At 42.8% G+C, this 24,368-nt stretch overlaps 1 protein-coding gene, 1 long non-coding RNA gene and 1 pseudogene across 5 annotated transcripts in view; all 3 read left to right on the top strand.

The window, feature by feature from the left end:
• The first annotated feature begins 1,220 nt into the window (after window positions 1-1,220).
• LOC118377583 (forkhead box protein B1-like) lies at window positions 1,221-2,464 on the top strand (annotated as a pseudogene).
• Window positions 2,465-8,397: 5,933 nt separating this feature from the next.
• LOC127929236 (uncharacterized) lies at window positions 8,398-9,912 on the top strand. 3 transcript variants are annotated; one of them, XR_008134023.1, is made up of 3 exons: window positions 8,398-8,481; window positions 8,746-8,976; window positions 9,573-9,912. It is a non-coding gene; the product is annotated as an uncharacterized LOC127929236 (long non-coding RNA). The 3 variants fall into 3 exon arrangements; XR_008134021.1 differs by lacking the exon at window positions 8,398-8,481 and adding an exon at window positions 9,375-9,539 and having other exon boundaries at window positions 8,487-8,976; XR_008134022.1 differs by lacking the exon at window positions 8,398-8,481 and adding an exon at window positions 9,243-9,407 and having other exon boundaries at window positions 8,487-8,976.
• A 10,230-nt stretch (window positions 9,913-20,142) lies between these two features.
• ice2 (interactor of little elongator complex ELL subunit 2) overlaps window positions 20,143-24,368 on the top strand; it is a 64,745-nt gene continuing 60,519 nt past the window's right edge. For both annotated transcript variants that reach the window (XM_052517191.1, XM_052517192.1), the window contains exons 1-2: window positions 20,143-20,319; window positions 20,461-20,571. In XM_052517191.1, the coding sequence (XP_052373151.1) occupies window positions 20,306-20,319; window positions 20,461-20,571 (125 nt within the window). In that variant the 5' untranslated portion in view covers window positions 20,143-20,305. The remainder of the gene's footprint in view (window positions 20,320-20,460; window positions 20,572-24,368) is intronic.

Genomic DNA, 24,368 nt, shown 5'->3' with positions numbered 1-24,368 from the left:
AAATATGTTATACAGTTTTCACCACGTTAGGTCAAAGGCTTTATTTGCATTTCTGAAGTACTTTTCGAATTTGTTTTACAAATACTTAAAGTCACTTGCCTTATGAAATTTCAGTTTAAACCCGCTTTCGTTGCTTTGTGGAAATACTTACCCGTTTTCATAGACCACACTCCATCTCCTCTCATGTCCTGGACACGCAGGAAAATGGAGTAGGTTGAGGCAGGTTCATTTTAGGTTTATTCATTAATTACTATAAATCAATGATGGTGGTTATTTTTTGGTTCATAATTGTGTAGATCTATGGCATATTGTGATGATGATTTTATTTATAGTGCATTAATTAAACGGATGCAACATTTAATAGCAATATAATAATTTATTCGATATATTTGCAAGTGCTAAGTGTGTTTGCTAATTTGAAACGATTATTTTCCTGTCTGATTGTGGGTGGAAAAATGTACAGTTTCGCGTTTAAGCGGCATTACTCACCAATGTAAACCTTTACACACCTGCCTGAATGAATTGAACCCAGATTTATCAGAACAGATCAGGTTGATAATATTCACACCGACTCACACTGAATACATTTATAAGACGAACAGAAATACAATACACATGTCTTCAAATTGTAAAACATATTGTTTTGTAATGAGCAAAATGATGGTCATTTAGCAGAAGGTTTTTAAACATCCAACGTGATTCACAGAACTGTCAACATTGACAGTCGCATACAAAACAAAGGGAAAGTGATGAAACATTGTAACAGTACAAACCACAGTGAGATAGGGCCCTAACTCTAACTCTAACCCGAACAGCCATGTCAAAACATCCCATAGCTCAGGAGCTCTAATTGTAGTGTGAATTGACGACTTTAAGCCCCCTGCGGAAAGGTTAGCGAATACCTCCACACGGTTAGCGACGTTAGCGGCCCTCGCGGTTCAATTCAGGGTCCCGAGACTTTTTCCCCTTTGCACTATCTTCAGATGGAAAAGATTTCTATTGGCCCAAGGTGTCCATGTAAATACAGTAGGTGTCAATGAAAACAGATTATGCAGTTATCCCCCTCCTCCCTGAGTGACTGTCATGTGATATGAGGTGACACATTTAGTGGAGCTGCTCTGGGGGGTAATACTGCTGTCCAGCTGCTATAACCACAACCTACTATCCCACGCACCACAACCCACTATCACACGGCAGTGAGAGGAGGACATGGACGTATTGCTGCTACTTAGCTCATCGGGACGAGATGAGAAGGGGAGATGAGATCCGTTCCATTTAGCTTTCACGGAGAGAAAAGTTGACTGCCACTTTACTAAAGTCAAGACCACAGCTCTGCCAAGACAACCAGGCTGACATTCCCAGGAAGAGAGCTGCAGCACAGAGTTCTGGAGAATGGATCGATATACCGCAACTTTCAAACGTTAAACTTTGTGTTTTTGATTTTATACATGCATAATATTTATTTTCATGCAGAGTGCTGAGAAGTGTTCACCAAAGCGGAACGAGTTATTTGAAGTGTGGTGAAAGAACACTGTCAGGATGCCCCGACCAGGGAGGAACACGTACAGCGACCAGAAACCTCCCTATTCCTACATCTCCCTCACCGCCATGGCCATCCAGTCCTGCCCGGAGAAGATGCTCCCTCTCAGCGAGATCTACAAGTTCATCATGGACAGGTTCCCTTACTACAGAGAGAACACCCAGCGGTGGCAGAACTCCTTACGGCACAACCTGTCCTTCAACGACTGTTTCATCAAGATCCCGCGGCGTCCGGACCAGCCCGGGAAGGGTAGCTTCTGGGCTCTGCACCCCAGCTGCGGGGACATGTTCGAGAACGGGAGTTTCTTGCGGCGCCGAAAACGGTTCAAGGTGATGATGATCATGGCGGCGCAGGAGCACCTGGTTCAGTCCAAGCTGTCTGACGCGGCCCATTACCTCAAACAGCAGGCTAAGCTCAGGCTTAGCGCCCTGGCTGCCACCGGCACACACCTCCCTCAGATCTCCAGCTATAACTTGGGAGTGTCGCAGCCATCAAATTTTAAACACCCATTTGCTATAGAGAACATCATCGCCAGAGAGTTTAAGGTGTCTGGGAGTCAGTCCATGTCTGCAGGCTACCCGATGCACAACCAGCTGACTGCGGCCTGGCCTCACATGTACAACACTATGGTGGACTCTGTTTCTCCTATCTCTATGCGCGGTGACTATGGGGCCTTCAGCATGCCCCTTAAATCAGTGTGTCACGGAGGACAGACCCTACCGGCCATCCCAGTGCCCATCAAACCCACCCCTACCCCGGTGTCTCTCCCGGGGGGGGCTGACGCCCCACATCCCCGCCTTCCTCTCCAACTCTTACCAGTCTCTGAGCCCCACTTCCCCGCAGGCAGCCACCAGCAGAAGCAGCCCCTCCATTCCCGGGGAGACTCACACCAACCCCACAGTGCAGTCCGTGGTAGTGCATTGACCAACAGAGCTATACTGAACCCTTTATGAATGAGACCAGCAGGCTCAGACCAAATCCTCAGTTTATTTTGACTCTTGCTGCTGACATCTTGCGCCGAGAATCACTACGATCAAGACAATATAGACCCGTGTAGCAGTGTAGAGCCTACATTGTGTATTTGCTTTGAATGCGCATTGTCTTATAACATGGGTCCAACAGAGTTATAGTGAAATATTGCTCTTCAGCTTATAAAGGATCTGTGTTTACAGTTTTGTCCGAGTTGTAAAGGAGTGAGGCACTGCAAACAGAGGCTCAGTCAGAAGAATGAGTGCGAAAGTTACTTTTCTTTAAAAACATTATTCCATTTGTATCTGTGCTTCCAATACTTTAATTGCACCTGCCAAACTATGGTTACATTAGGTAGGTCATGTCAGCTTTTTTTTTACTACATTATTGCAGTTATTATCAAGGATCTCGAAGTTAGTTATAGTGATTATAACTGAACAATGCAAAGCCCCCCTGAACTACAACCCGACTCGTTAGACAATAACATGTCCGATGACGACAAACACTAGATTAGAATGTCAATGTGTGTCAAGCACACGAACCTCTGAATTGATCTATTGTTTTTAACCGATTGTTATTTTTGATAGTGGATTGGTGGTTTCTGTGGGAATAATAAATATGTATTGGATTTGTTTTAATCATCTCTGTAAAAACAAACGGACAGAATTATTACACTTTTTTCAATCTTAAAAAATAGTAATGTTAAGGGAACTATAGGGTTATAGGGTCCTTGCTAAGTGCAAAATAAATATGCGAATAAATGTGAATAATTGCGAAGAAATCAAATCAAATCAAATTTATTTATATAGCCCTTCGTACATCAGCTGATATCTCAGTGCTGTACAGAAACCCAGCCTAAAACCCCAAACAGCAAGCAATGCAGGTTTAGAAGCACGGTGGCTTCTAAACCTGAAATTAAGTTGAAATGACAATGTTGTAAAACGCACTTGTAAGCTGTTCTGTGAAGCGTTTAATTGAAAGCCCTGGTGACTAGTGGATTAAACGCTGTAAATGTATTTTTTTTCTCTGTTAAAGGGACAGCATGCTCAACCCTAAACTGTGTTTTTCTGACAGCATGCTCAACCCTAAACTGTGTTTTTCTGACAGCATGCTCAACCCTAAACTGTGTTTTTCTGACAGCATGCTCAACCCTAAACTGTGTTTTTCTGACAGCATGCGTGCGTTATAAACATTTGCATATAATCTGCATTGAATTAAAAACATGGTCATCGAAATATTTTCTCATTAAAATGGTGTAAATTTTATTGTTATGGTTGGTGTATTCTGTGATGGTTAACAACTGGTATAATACTGTTATCATGCAGTTATTTATAAACAAAAGAAGACTTCCAGACAAACAAATAATAACAGGTTAATTATAATAAAATAAGATGAATTATTATTACTAGTATTACATCAAATGCCTATTCATGTTCCAATATACCTATTTAATTTCAAGGTATATTGCTGTGTCTATCAGAGTACAGAACGCTGTGTACAGTGTCTCGGGTATATTGTTGTGTCTATCAGAGTACAGAACGTTGTGTACAGTGTCTCGGGTATATTGTTGTGTCTATCAGAGTACAGAACGTTGTGTACAGTGTCTCGGGTATATTGTTGTGTCTATCAGAGTACAGAACGCTGTGTACAGTGTCTCGGATATATTGTTGTGTCTATCAGAGTACAGAACGTTGTGTACAGTGTCTCGGGTATATTGTTGTGTCTATCAGAGTACAGAACGCTGTGTACAGTGTCTCGGGTATATTGTTGTGTCTATCAGAGTACAGAACGTTGTGTACAGTGTCTCGGGTATATTGTTGTGTCTATCAGAGTACAGAACGCTGTGTACAGTGTCTCGGGTATATTGTTGTGTCTATCAGAGTACAGAACGCTGTGTACAGTGTCTCGGGTATATTGTTGTGTCTATCAGAGTACAGAACGTTGTGTACAGTGTCTCGGGTATATTGTTGTGTCTATCAGAGTACAGAACGTTGTGTACAGTGTCTCGGGTATATTGTTGTGTCTATCAGAGTACAGAACGCTGTGTACAGTGTCTCGGGTATATTGCTGTGTCTATCAGAGTACAGAACGCTGTGTACAGTGTGTGGCTACACCAGAACCCACAGTGAGAGAGGATCTTCCTCATGTCGCTCCCACAGGAGCAGTCATAACAGAATGAACAGAGAACAGAACGAAGGAACGGTTGAATCAGAATCAGAATGCGGGTGCTTAGAATGCGTGGAGTTACTGCCATAGTCACAGCGCAGACAACCTCATTCATTCAGCTACACACTAATAGACACGTAGAGAAGAAAAACATTTACGCGAAGAGGAAACTACCGTAGGCTAATACTTAGTTATAACAACTTGAGATTTTACTTAGAACCCCAAAATATCAATCACAGAGTAGGCCAAGCTCGTAATTATCGTAATTGTCATTTAAGACATTTTAGAATCTCATAACGTTTTAGTGTTTTGCACTGACATAACTGCTAATTCAAGTTTCACTTTAAGGGCTATTTAGTAAGCCATCTCTTTACAACACTGATATTATGGATTAGGTGGCAAGCAGATAACAAGTGAACTGTCCTTGATGCACTATCAACGTGATGTGTGAGAGTCCGGATTCCCAGCCACCGTGCTTCTACACCTGCACTGCTTGCTGTTTGGGGTTTTAGGCTGGGTTTCTGTACAGCACTTTGTGACATCAGCTGATGTAAAAAGGGCTTTATAAATACATTTGATGGATTTATGTGTCTCTGCATATCTATGTTTTCACAATGCAATAATCAAAGTAGATTATTAAACATTTTACATCTATTTAAATTACTAAAATAGACAAGTATTTCATATGTATTGTGTATATTCCTATTTATATACAAACTGTTCTAGTGTGGTACATTTATATCTTGGTGTACTAAGGGGTAACTTCCCCACCTGTAATTCACTCTACACAGACTACACCATTCTGTATACACCTAGCCCTTCTTTGGACACTGTGCTAACAAACCTCCAAATGAGCTTAAATGCCATACAACTGCTTTTAAATGCAAGTTAAACTAAATGCATGCTCTTCAACCGATCGCTGCCCTCACCCTCCGCCCGACTAGCATGACTACTCTGGACGGTTCTGACAATTACAAATACCTAGGTGTCTGGTTAGACAGTAAACTCTTCTTCCAGACTCACATTAAGCATCTCCAGTCCAAAATTAAATCTAGAATCAGCTTCCTATTTTGCAACAAAGCCTCCTTCACTCATGCTGCCAAACATACCCCTTGAAAAGCTGACTATCCTACCGATCCTTGACTTCGGTGATGTCATTTAGAAAATAGCCTCCAACACTCTACTCCGCAAATTTGATGCAGTCTATCACAGTGCCACCCGTTTTGTTACTAAAGCCCCATATACCACCCACCACTGCGACCTGTATGCTCTCATTGGCTGGCCCTCGCTTCATACTCGTTGCCAAACCCACTGGCTCCAGGTAATCTATAAGTCTCTGCTAGGTAAAGCCCCGCCTTATCTCAGCTCACTGTTCACCATAGCAACACCCACCTGTAGCACCCGCCCCCAAAGCCAATTCCTGCTTTGGCCGTCTTTCATTCCACTTCTCTGCTGCCAATGACTGGAGTTACTTACCCTCTTGCTTTTTAGCACCCCAGTATCTCTACTTGCACATCATCATCTGCACATCTATCACTCCAGTATTAATGCTAAATTGTAATTATTTTTGCCCCCCAGTATCTCTACCTGCACATCATCATCTGCACATCTATTACTCCAGTGTTAATGCTAAATTGTAATTATTTTTGCCTGTAGGGCCTATTTATTGCCTTCCCCCACTACTCTTCTACATTGGAACACACTGTACATATATATTTTTTCTAATGTATTATTGACTCTACGTTTGTTTTACTCCATGTGTAACTCTGTGTTGTTGTTTGTGTCGCAATGCTTTGCTTTATCTTGGCCAGGTCGCAGTTGTAAATGAGAAGTTGATCTCAACTGGCCTACCTGGTTAAATAAAGGGAACTTGTTCTCAAATAGCCTACCTGGTTAAATAAAGGGAACTTGTTCTCAACTGGCCGACCTGGTTAAATAAAGGGAACTTGTTCTCAACTGGCCGACCTGGTTAAATAAAGGTGTTCTCAACTGGCCTCCCTGGTTAAATAAAGGCAACTTGTTCTCAACTAGCCTACCTGGTTAAATAAAGGTGTTCTCAACTGGCCTCCCTGGTTAAATAAAGGGAACTTGTTCTCAACTAGCCTACCTGGTTAAATAAAGGTGTTCTCAACTGGCCTCCCTGGTTAAATAAAGGGAACTTGTTCTCAACTAGCCTACCTGGTTAAATAAAGGTGTTCTCAACTGGCCGACCTGGTTAAATAAAGGGAACTTGTTCTCAACTAGCCTATCTGGTTAAATAAAGGGAACTTGTTCTCAACTGGCCTCCCTGGTTAAATAAAGGGAACTTGTTCTCAACTAGCCTCCCTGGTTAAATAAAGGGAACTTGTTCTCAACTAGCCTACCTGGTTAAATAAAGGGAACTTGTTCTCAACTGGCCTCCCTGGTTAAATAAAGGGAACTTGTTTCTCAACTAGCCTACCTGGTTAAATAAAGGGAACTTGTTCTCAACTAGCCTACCTGGTTAAATAAAGGGAACTTGTTCTCAACTGGCCTCCCTGGTTATATAAAGGGAACTTGTTCTCAACTAGCCTACCTGGTTAAATAAAGGGAACTTGTTCTCAACTGGCCTACCTGGTTAAATAAAGGGAACTTGTTCTCAACTAGCCTCCCTGGTTAAATAAAGGTGTTCTCAACTAGTCTACCTGGTTAAAGTACCTCCAGGCTCTGATCAGGCCCTACACCCAAACAAGGGCACTGCGTTCATCCACCTCTGGCCTGCTCGCCTCCCTACCACTGAGGAAGTACAGTTCCCGCTCAGCCCAGTCAAAACTGTTCGCTGCTCTGGCCCCCCAATGGTGGAACAAACTCCCTCACGACGCCAGGACAGCGGAGTCAATCACCACCTTCCGGAGACACCTGAAACCCCACCTCTTTAAGGAATACCTAGGATAGGATAAAGTAATCCTTCTCCCCCCCCCCCTTAAAAGATTTAGATGCACTATTGTAAAGTGGCTGTTCCACTGGATGTCATAAGGTGAATGCACCAATTTGTAAGTCGCTCTGGATAAGAGCGTCTGCTAAATGACTTAAATGTAAATGTAAATGTTAAATAAAGGTGTTGTCAACTGGCCGACCTGGTTAAATAAAGGTGTTCTCAACTGGCCTCCCTGGTTAAATAAAGGTGTTCTCAACTGGCCTCCCTGGTTAAATAAAGGGAACTTGTTCTCAACTGGCCTCCCTGGTTAAATAAAGGGAACTTGTTCTCAACTGGCCTCCCTGGTTAAATAAAGGGAACTTGTTCTCAACTGGCCTCCCTGGTTAAATAAAGGGAACTTGTTCTCAACTGGCCTCCCTGGTTAAATAAAGGGAACTTGTTCCCAACTGGCCTACCTGGTTAAATAAAGGGAACTTGTTCTCAACTGGCCTCCCTGTTTAAATAAAGGGAACTTGTTCTCAACTGGCCTCCCTGGTTAAATAAAGGGAACTTGTTCTCAACTGGCCTCCCTGGTTAAATAAAGGGAACTTGTTCTCAACTAGCCTACCTGGTTAAATAAAGGGAACTTGTTCTCAACTGGCCTCCCTGGTTAAATAAAGGGAACTTGTTCTCAACTGGCCTCCCTGGTTAAATAAAGGTGTTCTCAACTGGCCTCCCTGGTTAAATAAAGGGAACTTGTTCTCAACTGGCCTCCCTGGTTAAATAAAGGGAACTTGTTCTCAACTGGCCTCCCTGGTTAAATAAAGGGAACTTGTTCTCAACTGGCCTCCCTGGTTAAATAAAGGTGTTCTCAACTGGCCTCCCTGGTTAAATAAAGGTGTTCTCAACTGGCCTCCCTGGTTAAATAAAGGTGTTCTCAACTGGCCTACCTGGTTAAATAAAGTTGTTCTCAACTAGCCTACCTGGTTAAATAAAGGTGTTCTCAACTGGCCTCCCTGGTTAAATAAAGGTGTTCTCAACTAGCCTACCTGGTTAAATAAAGGTGTTCTCAACTAGCCTACCTGGTTAAATAAAGGTGTTCTCAACTAGCCTACCTGGTTAAATAAAGGTGTTCTCAACTAGCCTACCTGGTTAAATAAAGGTGTTCTCAACTAGCCTACCTGGTTAAATAAAGGTGTTCTCAACTGGCCTCCCTGGTTAAATAAAGGTGTTCTCAACTGGCCTACCTGGTTAAATAAAGGTGTTCTCAACTGGCCTACCTGGTTAAATAAAGGTGTTCTCAACTGGCCTACCTGGTTAAATAAAGGTGTTCTCAACTGGCCTCCCTGGTTAAATAAAGGTGTTCTCAACTGGCCTACCTGGTTAAATAAAGGTGTTCTCAACTGGCCTACCTGGTTAAATAAAGGTGTTCTCAACTAGCCTACCTGGTTAAATAAAGGTGTTCTCAACTAGCCTACCTGGTTAAATAAAGGTGTTCTCAACTAGCCTACCTGGTTAAATAAAGGTGTTCTCAACTGGCCTACCTGGTTAAATAAAGGTGTTCTCAACTAGCCTACCTGGTTAAATAAAGGTGTTCTCAACTAGCCTACCTGGTTAAACAAAGGTGTTCTTCCAACTAGCCTACCTGGTTAAATAAAGGTGTTCTCAACTAGCCTACCTGGTTAAATAAAGGTGTTCTCAACTGGCCTACCTGGTTAAATAAAGGTGTTCTCAACTAGCCTACCTGGTTAAATAAAGGTGTTCTCAACTGGCCTCCCTGGTTAAATAAAGGTGTTCTCAACTGGCCTACCTGGTTAAATAAAGGTGTTCTCAACTGGCCTACCTGGTTAAATAAAGGTGTTCTCAACTAGCCTACCTGGTTAAATAAAGGTGTTCTCAACTGGCCTCCCTGGTTAAATAAAGGTGTTCTCAACTGGCCTACCTGGTTAAATAAAGGTGTTCTCAACTGGCCTACCTGGTTAAATAAAGGTGTTCTCAACTAGCCTACCTGGTTAAATAAAGGTGTTCTCAACTGGCCTCCCTGGTTAAATAAAGGTGTTCTCAACTGGCCTACCTGGTTAAATAAAGGTGTTCTCAACTGGCCTACCTGGTTAAATAAAGGTGTTCTCAACTGGCCTCCCTGGTTAAATAAAGGTGTTCTCAACTGGCCTCCCTGGTTAAATAAAGGTGTTCTCAACTGGCCTACCTGGTTAAATAAAGGTGTTCTCAACTGGCCTCCCTGGTTAAATAAAGGTGTTCTCAACTGGCCTCCCTGGTTAAATAAAGGTGTTCTCAACTGGCCTACCTGGTTAAATAAAGGTGTTCTCAACTAGCCTACCTGGTTAAATAAAGGTGTTCTCAACTGGCCACCCTGGTTAAATAAAGGTGTTCTCAACTGGCCTCCCTGGTTAAATAAAGGTGTTCTCAACTGGCCTCCCTGGTTAAATAAAGGTGTTCTCAACTGGCCTACCTGGTTAAATAAAGGTGTTCTCAACTGGCCTCCCTGGTTAAATAAAGGTGTTCTCAACTGGCCTCCCTGGTTAAATAAAGGTGTTCTCAACTGGCCTCCCTGGTTAAATAAAGGTGTTCTCAACTGGCCTCCCTGGTTAAATAAAGGTGTTCTCAACTGGCCTACCTGGTTAAATAAAGGTGTTCTCAACTGGCCTCCCTGGTTAAATAAAGGTGTTCTCAACTGGCCTCCCTGGTTAAATAAAGGTGTTCTCAACTGGCCTCCCTGGTTAAATGAAGGTGGAATAAAATACAATTAAAGCCCAACAGATGGCACCAAATCATTTCCCCAACACTTTCCCTGGCTGCTGCTGTTCTCAATGTCCTCTGGGTCATAGGAGATGTTTCAACAAATCATTTCCCCAACACTTTCCCTGGCTGCTGCTGTTCTCAATGTCCTCTCGGTCATAGGAGATGTTTCACCAAATCATTTCCCCAACACTTTCCCTGGCTGCTACTGTTCTCAATGTCCTCTGGGTCATAGGAGATGTTTCACCAAATCATTTCCCCAACACTTTCCCTGGCTGCTGCTGTTCTCAATGTCCTCTGGGTCATAGGAGATGTTTCAACAAATCATTTCCCCAACACTTTCCCTGGCTGCTACTGTTCTCAATGTCCTCTGGGTCATAGGAGATGTTTCACCAAATCATTTCCCCAACACTTTCCCTGGCTGCTGCTGTTCTCAATGTCCTCTGGGTCATAGGAGATGTTTCACCAAATCATTTCCCCAACACTTTCCCTGGCTGCTGCTGTTCTCAATGTCCTCTGGGTCATAGGAGATGTTTCAACAAATCATTTCCCCAACACTTTCCCTGGCTGCTGCTGTTCTCAATGTCCTCTGGGTCATAGGAGATGTTTCAACAAATCATTTCCCCAACACTTTCCCTGGCTGCTACTGTTCTCAATGTCCTCTGGGTCATAGGAGATGTTTCACCAAATCATTTCCCCAACACTTTCCCTGGCTGCTGCTGTTCTCAATGTCCTCTGGGTCATAGGAGATGTTTCAACAAATCATTTCCCCAACACTTTCCCTGGCTGCTACTGTTCTCAATGTCCTCTGGGTCATAGGAGATGTTTCAACAAATGATTTTGTGGTAAATTAATCCCCCAAAAATGTATGTTTTAAAAAGTTGTAGATATATTCCAATTAAGTTAGATATATAATAGTTTAAAAAATATATACAAGTAGGAAAACATTTAGATAAATAAATCCACTTGTTTAGAGAGAAAAATGTAGATCATTTTTGAGTAAAGTAGAAATGTGTTGGATGAGTGTGTTTGAGGGCAACTTAACTGTAGTTGTAAATGTTTCCACTTAGTGACTGATAGCCTTTCAGTTAATGTTACTTTAGAGCTTTTTTGGATATTTTACACAGCATTTTTATGTCATATTGCTGGATAGCTAGCTAGGTTTTTACGAGAGAGCTTTTCAGTCACAGGTGGTGGGGACAGGATTAGGTGTGAGCAGTGAAGGAGGTGGGCTCATGAGTTGTGCTCCAATCTGACTGGGGAGAGCTTTATTTGTGACCTATGTACAAATTAAAATTGTGCAGAGTGTCAGAGATTTGCCACATCAATGTTACACTGAGTTAATTAGTTAAGTTATTGTTATTAAATGTTATATTCCAATATTAGTTAATGTTATTAGCTATATTCCATTCTAATTTTATATTCCAATATGTTTTTTTTTATGAATTAAAAACAATTGAAAACACTTTGCTCCTGAATGTCATTTTAAAAACTGCTGGGATTTAAACTCTTGCATTATTCATATACTATTTGGTGCAATTGGACATAATGGATTGTATGGAAAAGGAACAACAAAGAAACAACAAAGAAAATGAATTAGCAGGTGAGATAAAAATGAGGGACTTTGCATCACATCTCCTCATAGTGCTGATATTAATGGTGACATGTGCAACACCATTTACCCCCCATATTTAAAAAAAATAATTAGGAGACCTAACCCTAATGTCTGACTAGGAAACTGGCTAGGAGACCTAACCCTAATGTCTGACTAGGAAACTGGCTAGGAGACCTAACCCTAATGTCTGACTAGGAAACTGGCTAGGAGACCTAACCCTAATGTCTGACTAGGGAACGGGCTAGGAGACCTAACCCTAATGTCTGACTAGGAAACTGGCTAGGAGACCTAACCCTAATGTCTGACTAGGAAACTGGCTAGGAGACCTAACCCTAATGTCTGACTAGGAAACTGTCAGTGTAACGGTCGTCGTTGGAAGAAGTTGAGGACCAAAGCGCAGCATGGTACTTGTTCATGTTATTTATTTCAACTGAACAACATCTAACAAAGAAGCACAACCGAAACAGCTCCGTCAGGTGCAAACCACACTAAACAGAAAGTATAATCACCCACAACTCAAGGGTGAAAACAGGCTGCCTAAGTATGCTTCTCAATCAGGGACAACGAATGACAGCTGCCTCTGATTGAGAACCATACCAGGCCAAACACAGAAATACCAAATCATAGAAAAAGGAACATAGACAACCCACCCAACTCACGCCCTGACCATACTAAAACAAAGACATAACAAAAGAACTAAGGTCAAAACGTGACAGTCAGTTCTTTATCCTAGCCAATCAATTCCCAACCTCATCTCATCTACTATTACAACTGCCAATTTGTTTCTTGCTTTTTACTGCAGTACATGAAAGATGAGTTAACATGTAAACCGGTTTAGAGTTGTACAGTATAGCCTATCTCACTCAGCCTCTACCATGCTAATATAACGGTTTACATTAGATTGCTGTTCCCACCAATTCACTCCCAGTTTATTTCTATCTGAAATAATGTTTAGAGAGGGATTACAATAAAAATATATTTGTATCCTGTCCAACTCACACACCTGTACACATGTCATGCTAAGAGTCTCTGTTTCTCAACTTGTATCAGATGCTGGTTTTGTACTCAGATTTCTAACTGTCTATTTTATGTTATTTCTAATCCTAGTTTAGATTTCTAATCCCAGTTTAGCCTGGAGTGAGAGCTTCTGTCACTGTATTAGCTACAACGTGAACTGCTGTCGTAATTGCATGCCACATACGACAGAGAGAAGAAGGTCATGTTATATTATAGAGGATGAAATATAGACCACACACTTTACTAAACCACCATGTTGTCCTTAATTAACTAAGATAATTCATTAACGTGGAGCCCAATGCTAATAAGCATGTATAGTATAGGACGGTGTTAATGCAAGCAGGCGGCTCAGTGAGGCTCTAAAGGCCTTCGTCATAAACTCAAGCAGGCGGCTCAGTGAGGCTCTAATGGCCTCCGTCATAAACTCAAATTAACCTCCGCTATAACAGACAGACAGACAGGCTGTCGCTGATTTTTTCTTTGTGTTTACTATGGGTTGTTGTTATTTACTGCCTGTTTACAATGGACTGCTGTTATTTACTGCCTGTTTACAATGGACTGTTGTTATTTACTGCCTGTTTCCAATGGACTGTTGTTATTTACTGCCTGTTTACTATGGACTGTTGTTATTTACTGCCTGTTTACTATGGGTTGTTGTTATTTACTGCCTGTTTACAATGGACTGCTGTTATTTACTGCCTGTTTAATATGGACTGTTGTTATTTACTGCCTGTTAACTATGGGCTGTTGTTATTTACTGCCTGTTTACTATGGACTGTTGTTATTTACTGCCTGTTTACTATGGGCTGTTGTTATTTACTGCCTGTTTACTATGGACTGTTGTTATTTACTGCCTGTTTACAATGGACTGTTGTTATTTACTGCCTGTTTACAATGGACTGTTGTTATTTACTGCCTGTTTACAATGGACTGTTGTTATTTACTGCCTGTTTACAATGGACTGTTGTTATTTACTGCCTGTTTACTATGGGCTGTTGTTATTTACTGCCTGTTTACTATGGGTTGTTGTTATTTACTGCCTGTTTACTATGGGTTGTTGTTATTTACTGCCTGTTTACTATGGACTGTTGTTATTTACTGCCTGTTTACTATGGTCTGTTGTTATTTACTGCCTGTTTACAATGGACTGTTGTTATTTACTGCCTGTTTACAATGGACTGTTGTTAGTTACTGCCTGTTTACAATGGACTGTTGTTATTTACTGCCTGTTTACTATGGTCTGTTGTTATTTACTGCCTGTTTACTATGGACTGTTGTTAGTTACTGCCTGTTTACAATGGACTGTTGTTATTTACTGCCTGTTTACTATGGGCTGTTGTTATTTACTGCCTGTTTACTATGGACTGTTGTTATTTACTGCCTGTTTACTATGGGTTGTTGTTATTTACTGCCTGTTTACTATGGACTGTTGTTATTTACTGCCTGTTTACTATGGACTGTTGTTATTTACTGCCTGTTTACTATGGGCTGTTGTTATTTACTGCCTGTTAACTATGGGCTGTTGTTATTTACTGCCTGTTTACAATGGACTGTTGTTATTTACTGCCTGTTTACTATGGACTGTTGTTATTTACTGCCTGTTTACTATGGGTTGTTGTTATTTACTGCCTGTTTACTATGGGTTGTTGTTATTTACTGCCTGTTTACTATGGACTGTTGTTATTTACTGCCTGTTTACTATGGACTGTTGTTATTTACTGCCTGTTTACTATGGGCTGTTGTTATTTACTGCCTGTTAACTATGGGCTGTTGTTATTTACTGCCTGTTTACAATGGACTGTTGTTATTTACTGCCTGTTTACTATGGACTGTTGTTATTTACTGCCTGTTAACTATGGGCTGTTGTTATTTACTGCCTGTTTACTATGGTCTATTTTTTAAATTAAAATCAAACATTATTATTTGTCACATGAGCCAACAGGTGTAGGTAGACCTTACCGTAAAATTCTGAATACAACAGGTGTCGGTAGACCTTACCATGAAATGCTGAATACAACAGGTGTCGGTAGACCTTACCGTGAAATGCTGAATACAACAGGTGTAGGTGGAGCTTACCGTGAAATGCTGAATACAACAGGTGTAGGTAGACCTTACCATGAAATGCTGAATACAACAGGTGTAGTAGACCTTACCGTGAAATGCTGAATACAACAGGTGTAGTAGACCTTACTGTGAAATGCTGAATACAACAGGTGTAGTAGACCTTACCGTGAAATGCTGAATACAACAGGTGTAGTAGACCTTACCGTGAAATGCTGAATACAACAGGTGTAGGTGGAGCTTACCGTGAAATGCTGAATACAACAGGTGTAGGTAGACCTTACCGTGAAATGCTGAATACAACAGGTGTAGTAGACCTTACTGTGAAATGCTGAATACAACAGGTGTAGTAGACCTTACTGTGAAATGCTGAATACAACAGGTGTAGTAGACCTTACCGTGAAATGCTGAATACAACAGGTGTAGTAGACCTTACTGTGAAATGCTGAATACAACAGGTGTAGTAGACCTTACAGTGAAATGCTGAATAAAACAGGTGTAGATAGACCTTACCGCGAAATGCTGAATACAACAGGTGTAGGTGGACCTTACCGCGAAATGCTGAATACAACAGGTGTAGTTAGACCTTACAGTGAAATGCTGAATACAACAGGTGTAGTTAGACCTTACCGTGAAATGCTGAATACAACAGGTGTAGTAGACCTTACAGTGAACTGCTGAATACAACAGGTGTAGTTAGACCTTACAGTGAAATGCTGAATACAACAGGTGTAGGTAGACCTTAACGTGAAATGCTGAATACAACAGGTGTAGGTAGACCTTACCGTGAAATGCTGAATACAACAGGTGTAGTAGACCTCACAGTGAAATGCTGAATACAACAGGTGTAGGTAGACCTCACAGTGAAATGCTGAATACAACAGGTGTAGGTAGACCTTACCGTGAACTGCTAAATTACCCTTAACCAACAATCCAGTTCAAGAAATAAAGTAAATAAACTAAAGTAAAAATAATAATAAAAATAAACACAATAAAATAACAATAACTAGGCTATATACAGGGTATTACGGTACAGAGTCAATGTGGAGGCTATATACAGGGTATTACGGTACAGAGTCAATGTGGAGGCTGTATACAGGGTATTACGGTACAGAGTCAATGTGGAGGCTATATACAGGGTATTACGGTACTGAGTCAATGTGGAGGCTATATACAGGGTATTACGGTACAGAGTCAATGTGGAGGCTATATACAGGGTATTACGGTACAGAGTCAATGTGGAGGCTATATACAGGGTATTACGGTACAGAGTCAATGTGGAGGCTATATACAGGGTATTACGGTACAGAGTCAATGTGGAGGCTATATACAGGGTGTTATGGTACAGAGTCAATGTGGAGGCTATATACAGGGTATTACGGTACAGAGTCAATGTGGAGGCTATATACAGGGTATTACGGTACAGAGTCAATGTGGAGGCTATATACAGGGTATTACAGTACAGAGTCAATGTGGAGGCTATATACAGGGTATTACGGTACAGAGTCAATGTGGAGGCTATATACAGGGTGTTACGGTACAGAGTCAATGAGGAGGCTATATACAGGGAGTATCGGTACAGAGTCAATGAGGAGGCTATATACAGGGGGTACCGGTACAGAGTCAATGTGGAGGCTATATACAGGGGGTACCGGTACAGAGTCAATGTGGAGGCTATATACAGGGGGTACCAGTACAGAGTCAATGTGGAGGCTATATACAGGGGGTACCGGTACAGAGTCAATGTGGAGGCTATATACAGGGGGTACCGGTACAGAGTCAATGTGGAGGCTATATACAGGGGGTACCGGTACAGAGTCAATGTGGAGGCTGTATACAGGGGGTACCGGGACAGAGTCAATGTGTGGGGGCACCGGTTAGTCGAGGTAATTGAGGTAATATGTACATGTAGGAAGAGTTAAAGTGATTGTGCATAGATAATAAACAGAGAGTAGCTGCCAGAGGATTAGCTGTTCAGGAGTCTTATGGCTTGGGGGTAGAAGCTGTTGATGCTGTCCTCTTGGACCTCGACTTGGCACTGCTGATCATGGTAATACAAATAACTTAAGATAATTCATAATAATAGTAATAACAATATTCATAATCATATTATAGTGTATTATAGTGTTGCATCTTTTTTTTCATATTTGACATTCATATCGTACTGTACAAAATTATCTTGTTACGTTGTGTAACAGTAAAAGGGGGATCCATTCTACTCAGCACCACTTCTAGTTTCCAAATGCACAGAGCTTTAAAAAAAATGTAACCTTTATTTAACCAGGAAGGGCTCATTGAGATTAAAATCTTATTTTCAAGAGCGCCCTGGCCAAGATAGGCAGCACCAAGTCAGGGTAGCATAGCGGTTAGAGCGTTGGACTAGTAACTTAAAGGTTGCAAGTTCGAATCCCCGAGCTGACGAGGTACAAATCTGTCGTTCTGCCCCTGAACAGGCAGTTAACCCACTGTTCATAGGCCGTCATTGAAAGTAAGAATTTGTTCTTAACTGACTTGCCTAATTCAATAAAGGTAAAAAAAATAAAATAAAAATGACAGACAGACAACATGAAAAACTACAAGTAATCTAGTAAAAACCATAGAATTCACAAGAGTATAAAACAGCAAATTAAAAACATTGACAGGTCAAGGAATCAGCCTCAAAATCCTTCATCAGTGATTTAAAAACACCAATCTGGACAAGTTCTTCCAGTTTAAAAGTAGTTTGTAAGGCGTTCCAAGACGATGGCGCAGAGGACATAAAAGCCCTTTTACTAAATTCAGTTCAGACATTTGGAACAGTTAGCAGGATAAAGTCCAGCGAACGAAGAGAGTACCCAGCACATTTCTGAACAATAAAAATGCACAAATAAAAAGGTAGTAAACCCAAAATGGCTTTGTAAATAAAAGTATGCCAGTGACTGAGTCTACGAGTGACTAGAGAAGGCCAGCCAACCCTGGTATACAAAGTGCAGTGGTGCGTAAGGGTTTTGCTGTTTAAAATAAATCTCAAAGTGCCATGAAAAGAGTGTAAAAGAGTGTCAATTGATCTCAAACACTGAGCGGAAGCATTCATATATAAAATATCCCCATAGTCTAGTGAAGGCATAAATGTAGCTGATACTAGCCTCCTTCTGGCTTCAAAAGAAAAACAGGCCTTATTCCTAAAATAAAATCCCAATTTCAGCTTCAATTTGTTTGTAAGTTGTTGAATATGCAATTTAAAAGAGAGGCCGTCATCAATTAAAATTCCAATATATTTACATGAATTTACAACCTCAATCTCCTTGCCCTGACAGTTAGTAATAGGTGAAAGGTTAAGAGGTCTATTTCTTGCATTAGAAAACACCATTAGTGTAGTTTGTCAGTATTGAACATAAGCTTCAATTGACACAAGGTATGTTGAACAGTATAAAAAGCAGTTTGCATGTTCTGGAAAGCTTTTGTAAGAGACGAGGCACAACAGTAAATAACAGTATCATCAGCATAAAAAAGAAGTTGTGGATTTTGGACATTTTTGTCTAAATAATTTATATTAATAGTGAATAAGAGAGGACCAAGTACAGAGCCTTGGGGCACACCATTCAAGACAGACAATTTAACAGACATAAGCCCATCAAATTGAGTGCCCTGAGTTCTATCAGACAGATAGATAGAAAACCATGCAACTGCATGCTCCGAAATACCTACACTCGACAATCTCTGCCAAATAAGAATTTGTTCTTAACTGACTTGCCTAGTTAAATAAAGGTAAAATAAAATAAAATAAATAGTTTAGCATGATCAACTGTATCAAAAGCCGTAGAGAAATCAATAAAAAGTGAGACACAGTGCTGTTTTTAGTCAATGGCTTCAGTGATATCATTTAAAACCTTCATGGCTGCTGTAATTGTGCTATGCTTTTTCCTGAAGCCCGATTGGTATATTGATAAAATAGAGTTAGTAAATAAAAACTCTTTTAGCTGTTCACTCACAAAAGTTTCAAGTATTTTCACCAGGGGTGACAGCTTTGAGATTGGCCTGTAATTATTTATAGGAGTTGTATCTCCCCAGTGGAAGTGGAAGGACAAATGCTGATTTCCAGATCATTACATTCCAGGGTTAGATTGAACAGAGATGTAAGTGGTTCAGCTATGAAATCAGCTGCCAGATTTAAAAAGCAGGGATCCAAAAGATCAGGACCTGCAGGCTTTCTCTGATCTAAGGATTTCAGGGCTTTATGTACCACCTGCACTGAGAATGGCAAAAAGCTAAATGTTTGACCAGCTCTCACTGGTTCATCCACACAGGGTTGTACAGAGACAGAGGACACTGAATCAAACAGTCTACCAGATGATACAAAGTGCTCATTGAAACAATTCAGCATTTCAGTTTTGTCATATACAGCTCACACCCAGTGTTTCAAAGTGACACAAAGAACAGATAATTGTGTACGGTGCAATACATTACATTTACATTTAAGTCATTTAGCAGACGCTCTTATCCAGAGCGACTTACAAATTGGTGCAAACACCTATGACAACCAGTGGAACAGCCACTTGCATCTAAATCTTGTTGGGGGAGGGGGGAGAGAAGGGGGTGAGAAGGATTACTTACCCTTACTTACCCATCCAATAAATGTTAAGAGCACACACACACACACACACACACACACACACACACACACACACACACACACACACACACACACACACACACACACACACACACACACACACACACACAGACAGACAGACAGACAGACAGACAGACAGACAGACAGACAGACAGACAAAACAGTGGTAAACCCCCCCATTGTTTTGTACACTACTGTTTAGTATCTATGCATGGTCACTTCACCCCTGCCTACATGTACAAATTACCTCGACTAACCTGTACCCCCATTGAATCAGTATCGGTACCCCCTGTATATAGCCTCATTATTGTTGTTTTGTTGTGTTAATTAATTTTTTAAACTTTTGTTTATTTGGTGAATATTTTCTTAACTCTTTCTTGAACTGCACTGTTGGTTGAGGGCTTGTAAAGTAAGCATTTCACGGTAAGGTCTACTACACATGTTGTATTCAGCGTATGTGACAAATAAAGCTTGAATTGATTTTGATACAGGACATTTATTCTGAAGGATTCCAAAAGTCCTGACCCGGAAGTACTTAGTAGTTCTTGCCTGTATCACAGCGGTTTCACGTTGAAGCTCACATCAATGCCATTGTTAAAAGTAGATAACTGGCTACTAGTTAACTATTTATAGTTGTATTATCCTCAGCTACATCTCATCTCATAACCAGGCCAACCTAAAACAGCGGTACATATGGAGCTGACATGGTGAGCTTGGTTTGTGATTAACCAGTTGGCGAAAATGTTTGGGGACATTTGGCGCTAACGATATTTAAACTATGGCAAGTTTGAGGTTTGCTAGTTGTAACATAATCCTGATGAAACGCTGTTCTCTATATCTCCTCGTAGGGAGGACGTCCCGCTCCCAGCCCCAGACGGTCTATTATTTAACAAAGACCTATATGATAAGTACTCCCTGGCGCCGACCATCAAGGGACTGTGGGCTATCGCTGTTGTAAGGTACAGTATGCAGCTAGCGTCAGTGGCTACCTAACGTAGCGTCAGTGGCTACCTAACGTAGCGTCAGTGGCTACCTAACGTAGCGTCAGTGGTTACCTAACGTAGCGTCAGTGGTTACCTAACGTAGCGTCAGTGGTTACCTAACGTAGCGTCAGTGGCTACCTAACGTAGCGTCAGTGGCTACCTAACGTGGCGTCAGTGGCTACCTAACGTGGCGTCAGTGGTTACCTAACGTGGCGTCAGTGGCTACCTAACGTAGCGTCAGTGGTTACCTAACGTAGAGTCAGTGGCTACCTAACGTGGCGTCAGTGGCTACCTAACGTAGCGTCAGTGGCTACCTAAAGTAGCGTCAGTGGCTACCTAACGTAGCGTCAGTGGCTACCTAACGTAGCGTCAGTGGCTACCTAACGTGGCGTCAGTGGCTACCTAACGTAGAGTCAGTGGCTACCTAACGTAGCGTCAGTGGTTACCTAACGTAGCGTCAGTGGCTACCTAACGTGGCGTCAGTGGCTACCTAACGTGGCGTCAGTGGCTACCTAACGTGGCGTCAGTGGCTACCTAACGTGGCGTCAGTGGCTACCTAACGTGGCGTCAGTGGCTACCTAACGTAGCGTCAGTGGCTACCTAACGTGGCGTCAGTGGCTACCTAACGTGGCGTCAGTGGTTACCTAACGTAGCGTCAGTGGCTACCTAACGTGGCGTCAGTGGTTACCTAACGTAGCGTCAGTGGCTACCTAACGTAGCGTCAGTGGCTACCTAACGTAGCGTCAGTGGCTACCTAACGTAGCGTCAGTGGCTACCTAACGTAGCGTCAGTGGTTACCTAACGTAGCGTCAGTGGTTACCTAACGTAGCGTCAGTGGTTACCTAACGTAGCGTCAGTGGCTACCTAACGTAGCGTCAGTGGCTACCTAACGTGGCGTCAGTGGCTACCTAACGTGGCGTCAGTGGTTACCTAACGTGGCGTCAGTGGCTACCTAACGTAGCGTCAGTGGTTACCTAACGTAGAGTCAGTGGCTACCTAACGTGGCGTCAGTGGCTACCTAACGTAGCGTCAGTGGCTACCTAAAGTAGCGTCAGTGGCTACCTAACGTAGCGTCAGTGGCTACCTAACGTAGCGTCAGTGGCTACCTAACGTAGCGTCAGTGGCTACCTAACGTAGAGTCAGTGGCTACCTAACGTAGCGTCAGTGGTTACCTAACGTAGCGTCAGTGGCTACCTAACGTAGCGTCAGTGGCTACCTAACGTAGCGTCAGTGGCTACCTAACGTAGCGTCAGTGGCTACCTAACGTAGCGTCAGTGGCTACCTAACGTAGCGTCAGTGGCTACCTAACGTAGCGTCAGTGGCTACCTAACGTGGCGTCAGTGGCTACCTAACGTGGCGTCAGTGGTTACCTAACGTAGCGTCAGTGGCTACCTAACGTGGCGTCAGTGGTTACCTAACGTAGCGTCAGTGGCTACCTAACGTAGCGTCAGTGGCTACCTAACGTGGCGTCAGTGGCTACCTAACGTGGCGTCAGTGGCTACCTAACGTGGCGTCAGTGGCTACCTAACGTAGCGTCAGTGGCTACCTAACGTAGCGTCAGTGGCTACCTAACGTAGCGTCAGTGGCTACCTAACGTGGCGTCAGTGGTTACCTAACGTAGCGTCAGTGGCTACCTAACGTAGCGTCAGTGGCTACCTAACGTAGCGTCAGTGGCTACCTAACGTGGCGTCAGTGGTTACCTAACGTAGAGTCAGTGGCTACCTAACGTGGCGTCAGTGGTTACCTAACGTGGCGTCAGTGGCTACCTAACGTAGCGTCAGTGGCTACCTAACGTAGAGTCAGTGGCTACCTAACGTGGCGTCAGTGGTTACCTAACGTGGCGTCAGTGGCTACCTAACGTGGCGTCAGTGGTTACCTAACGTGGCGTCAGTGGCTACCTAACGTAGCGTCAGTGGCTACCTAACGTAGCGTCAGTGGCTACCTAACGTAGCGTCAGTGGCTACCTAACGTGGCGTCAGTGGCTACCTAACGTAGCGTCAGTGGCTACCTAACGTGGCGTCAGTGGCTACCTAACGTGGCGTCAGTGGCTACCTAACGTGGCGTCAGTGGCTACCTAACGTGGCGTCAGTGGCTACCTAACGTGGCGTCAGTGGCTACTTAACGTAGCGTCAGTGGCTACCTAACGTGGCGTCAGTGGCTACCTAACGTGGCGTCAGTGGCTACCTAACGTGGCGTCAGTGGCTACCTAACGTGGCGTCAGTGGCTACCTAACGTAGCGTCAGTGGCTACCTAACGTGGCGTCAGTGGCTACCTAACGTGGCGTCAGTGGCTACCTAACGTGGCGTCAGTGGCTACCTAACGTGGCGTCAGTGGCTACCTAACGTGGCGTCAGTGGCTACCTAACGTGGCGTCAGTGGCTACCTAACGTGGCGTCAGTGGCTACGTAGCGTCAGTGGCTACCTAACGTGGCGTCAGTGGCTACCTAACGTAGCGTCAGTGGCTACCTAACGTAGCGTCAGTGGTTACCTAACGTAGCGTCAGTGGTTACCTAACGTAGCGTCAGTGGCTACCTAACGTGGCGTCAGTGGCTACCTAACGTGGCGTCAGTGGCTACCTAACGTAGCGTCAGTGGCTACCTAACGTGGCGTCAGTGGCTACCTAACGTAGCGTCAGTGGCTACCTAACGTAGCGTCAGTGGCTACCTAACGTAGCGTCAGTGGCTACCTAACGTGGCGTCAGTGGCTACCTAACGTGGCGTCAGTGGCTACCTAAGGTAGAGTCAGTGGCTACCTAACGTGGCGTCAGTGGCTACCTAACGTAGAGTCAGTGGCTACCTAAGGTAGAGTCAGTGGCTACCTAACGTGGCGTCAGTGGCTACCTAACGTGGCGTCAGTGGCTATCTAACGTAGCGTCAGTGGCTACCTAACGTGACGTCAGTGGCTACCTAACGTAGAGTCAGTGGCTACCTAACGTAGAGTCAGTGGCTACCTAACGTGGCGTCAGTGGCTACCTAACGTGGCGTCAGTGGCTACCTAACGTGGCGTCAGTGGCTACCTAACGTGGCGTCAGTGGCTACCTAACGTGGCGTCAGTGGCTACCTAACGTGGCGTCAGTGGCTACCTAACGTGGCGTCAGTGGCTACCTAACGTAGCGTCAGGGCTACCTAACGTAGTTCATTGTTAAAACTGGTAACCATTAGAACTGGTAACCATGATGAACTGGTAACCATTAGGATGATGAACTGGTAACCATTAGAACTGGTAACCATTAGAACTGGTAACCATTAGAACTGGTGACCATTAGAATGATGAACTGGTAACCATTAGAATGATGAACTGGTAACCATTAGAATGATGAACTGGTAACCATTAGAACTGGTAACCATTAGAACTGGTAACCATTAGAATGATGAACTGGTAACCATTAGAATGATGAACTGGTAACCATTAGAATGATGAACTGGTAACCATTAGAATGATGAACTGGTAACCATTAGATTGTTGAACTGGTAACCCTTAGATTGTTGAACTGGTAACCATTAGAATGATGAACTGGTAACCATTAGAATGATGAACTGGTAACCATTAGATTGTTGAACTGGTAACCATTAGAATGATGAACTGGTAACCATTAGAATGATGAACTGGTAACCATTAGAATGATGAACTGGTAACCATTAGAATGATGAACTCGTAACCATTAGAATGATGAACTGGTAACCATTAGAATGATGAACTGGTAACCATTAGAATGATGAACTGGTAACCATTAGAATGATGAACTGGTAACCATTAGAACTGGTGACCATTAGA

Source organism: Oncorhynchus keta, unplaced genomic scaffold (assembly GCF_023373465.1).
Source record: "Oncorhynchus keta strain PuntledgeMale-10-30-2019 unplaced genomic scaffold, Oket_V2 Un_scaffold_6048_pilon_pilon, whole genome shotgun sequence".
NCBI classification, from domain to species: Eukaryota; Metazoa; Chordata; class Actinopteri; order Salmoniformes; family Salmonidae; genus Oncorhynchus; species Oncorhynchus keta.
Note: the sequence above shows the minus strand (reverse complement) of the source record. Positions and strands in the feature narration are given on the sequence as shown.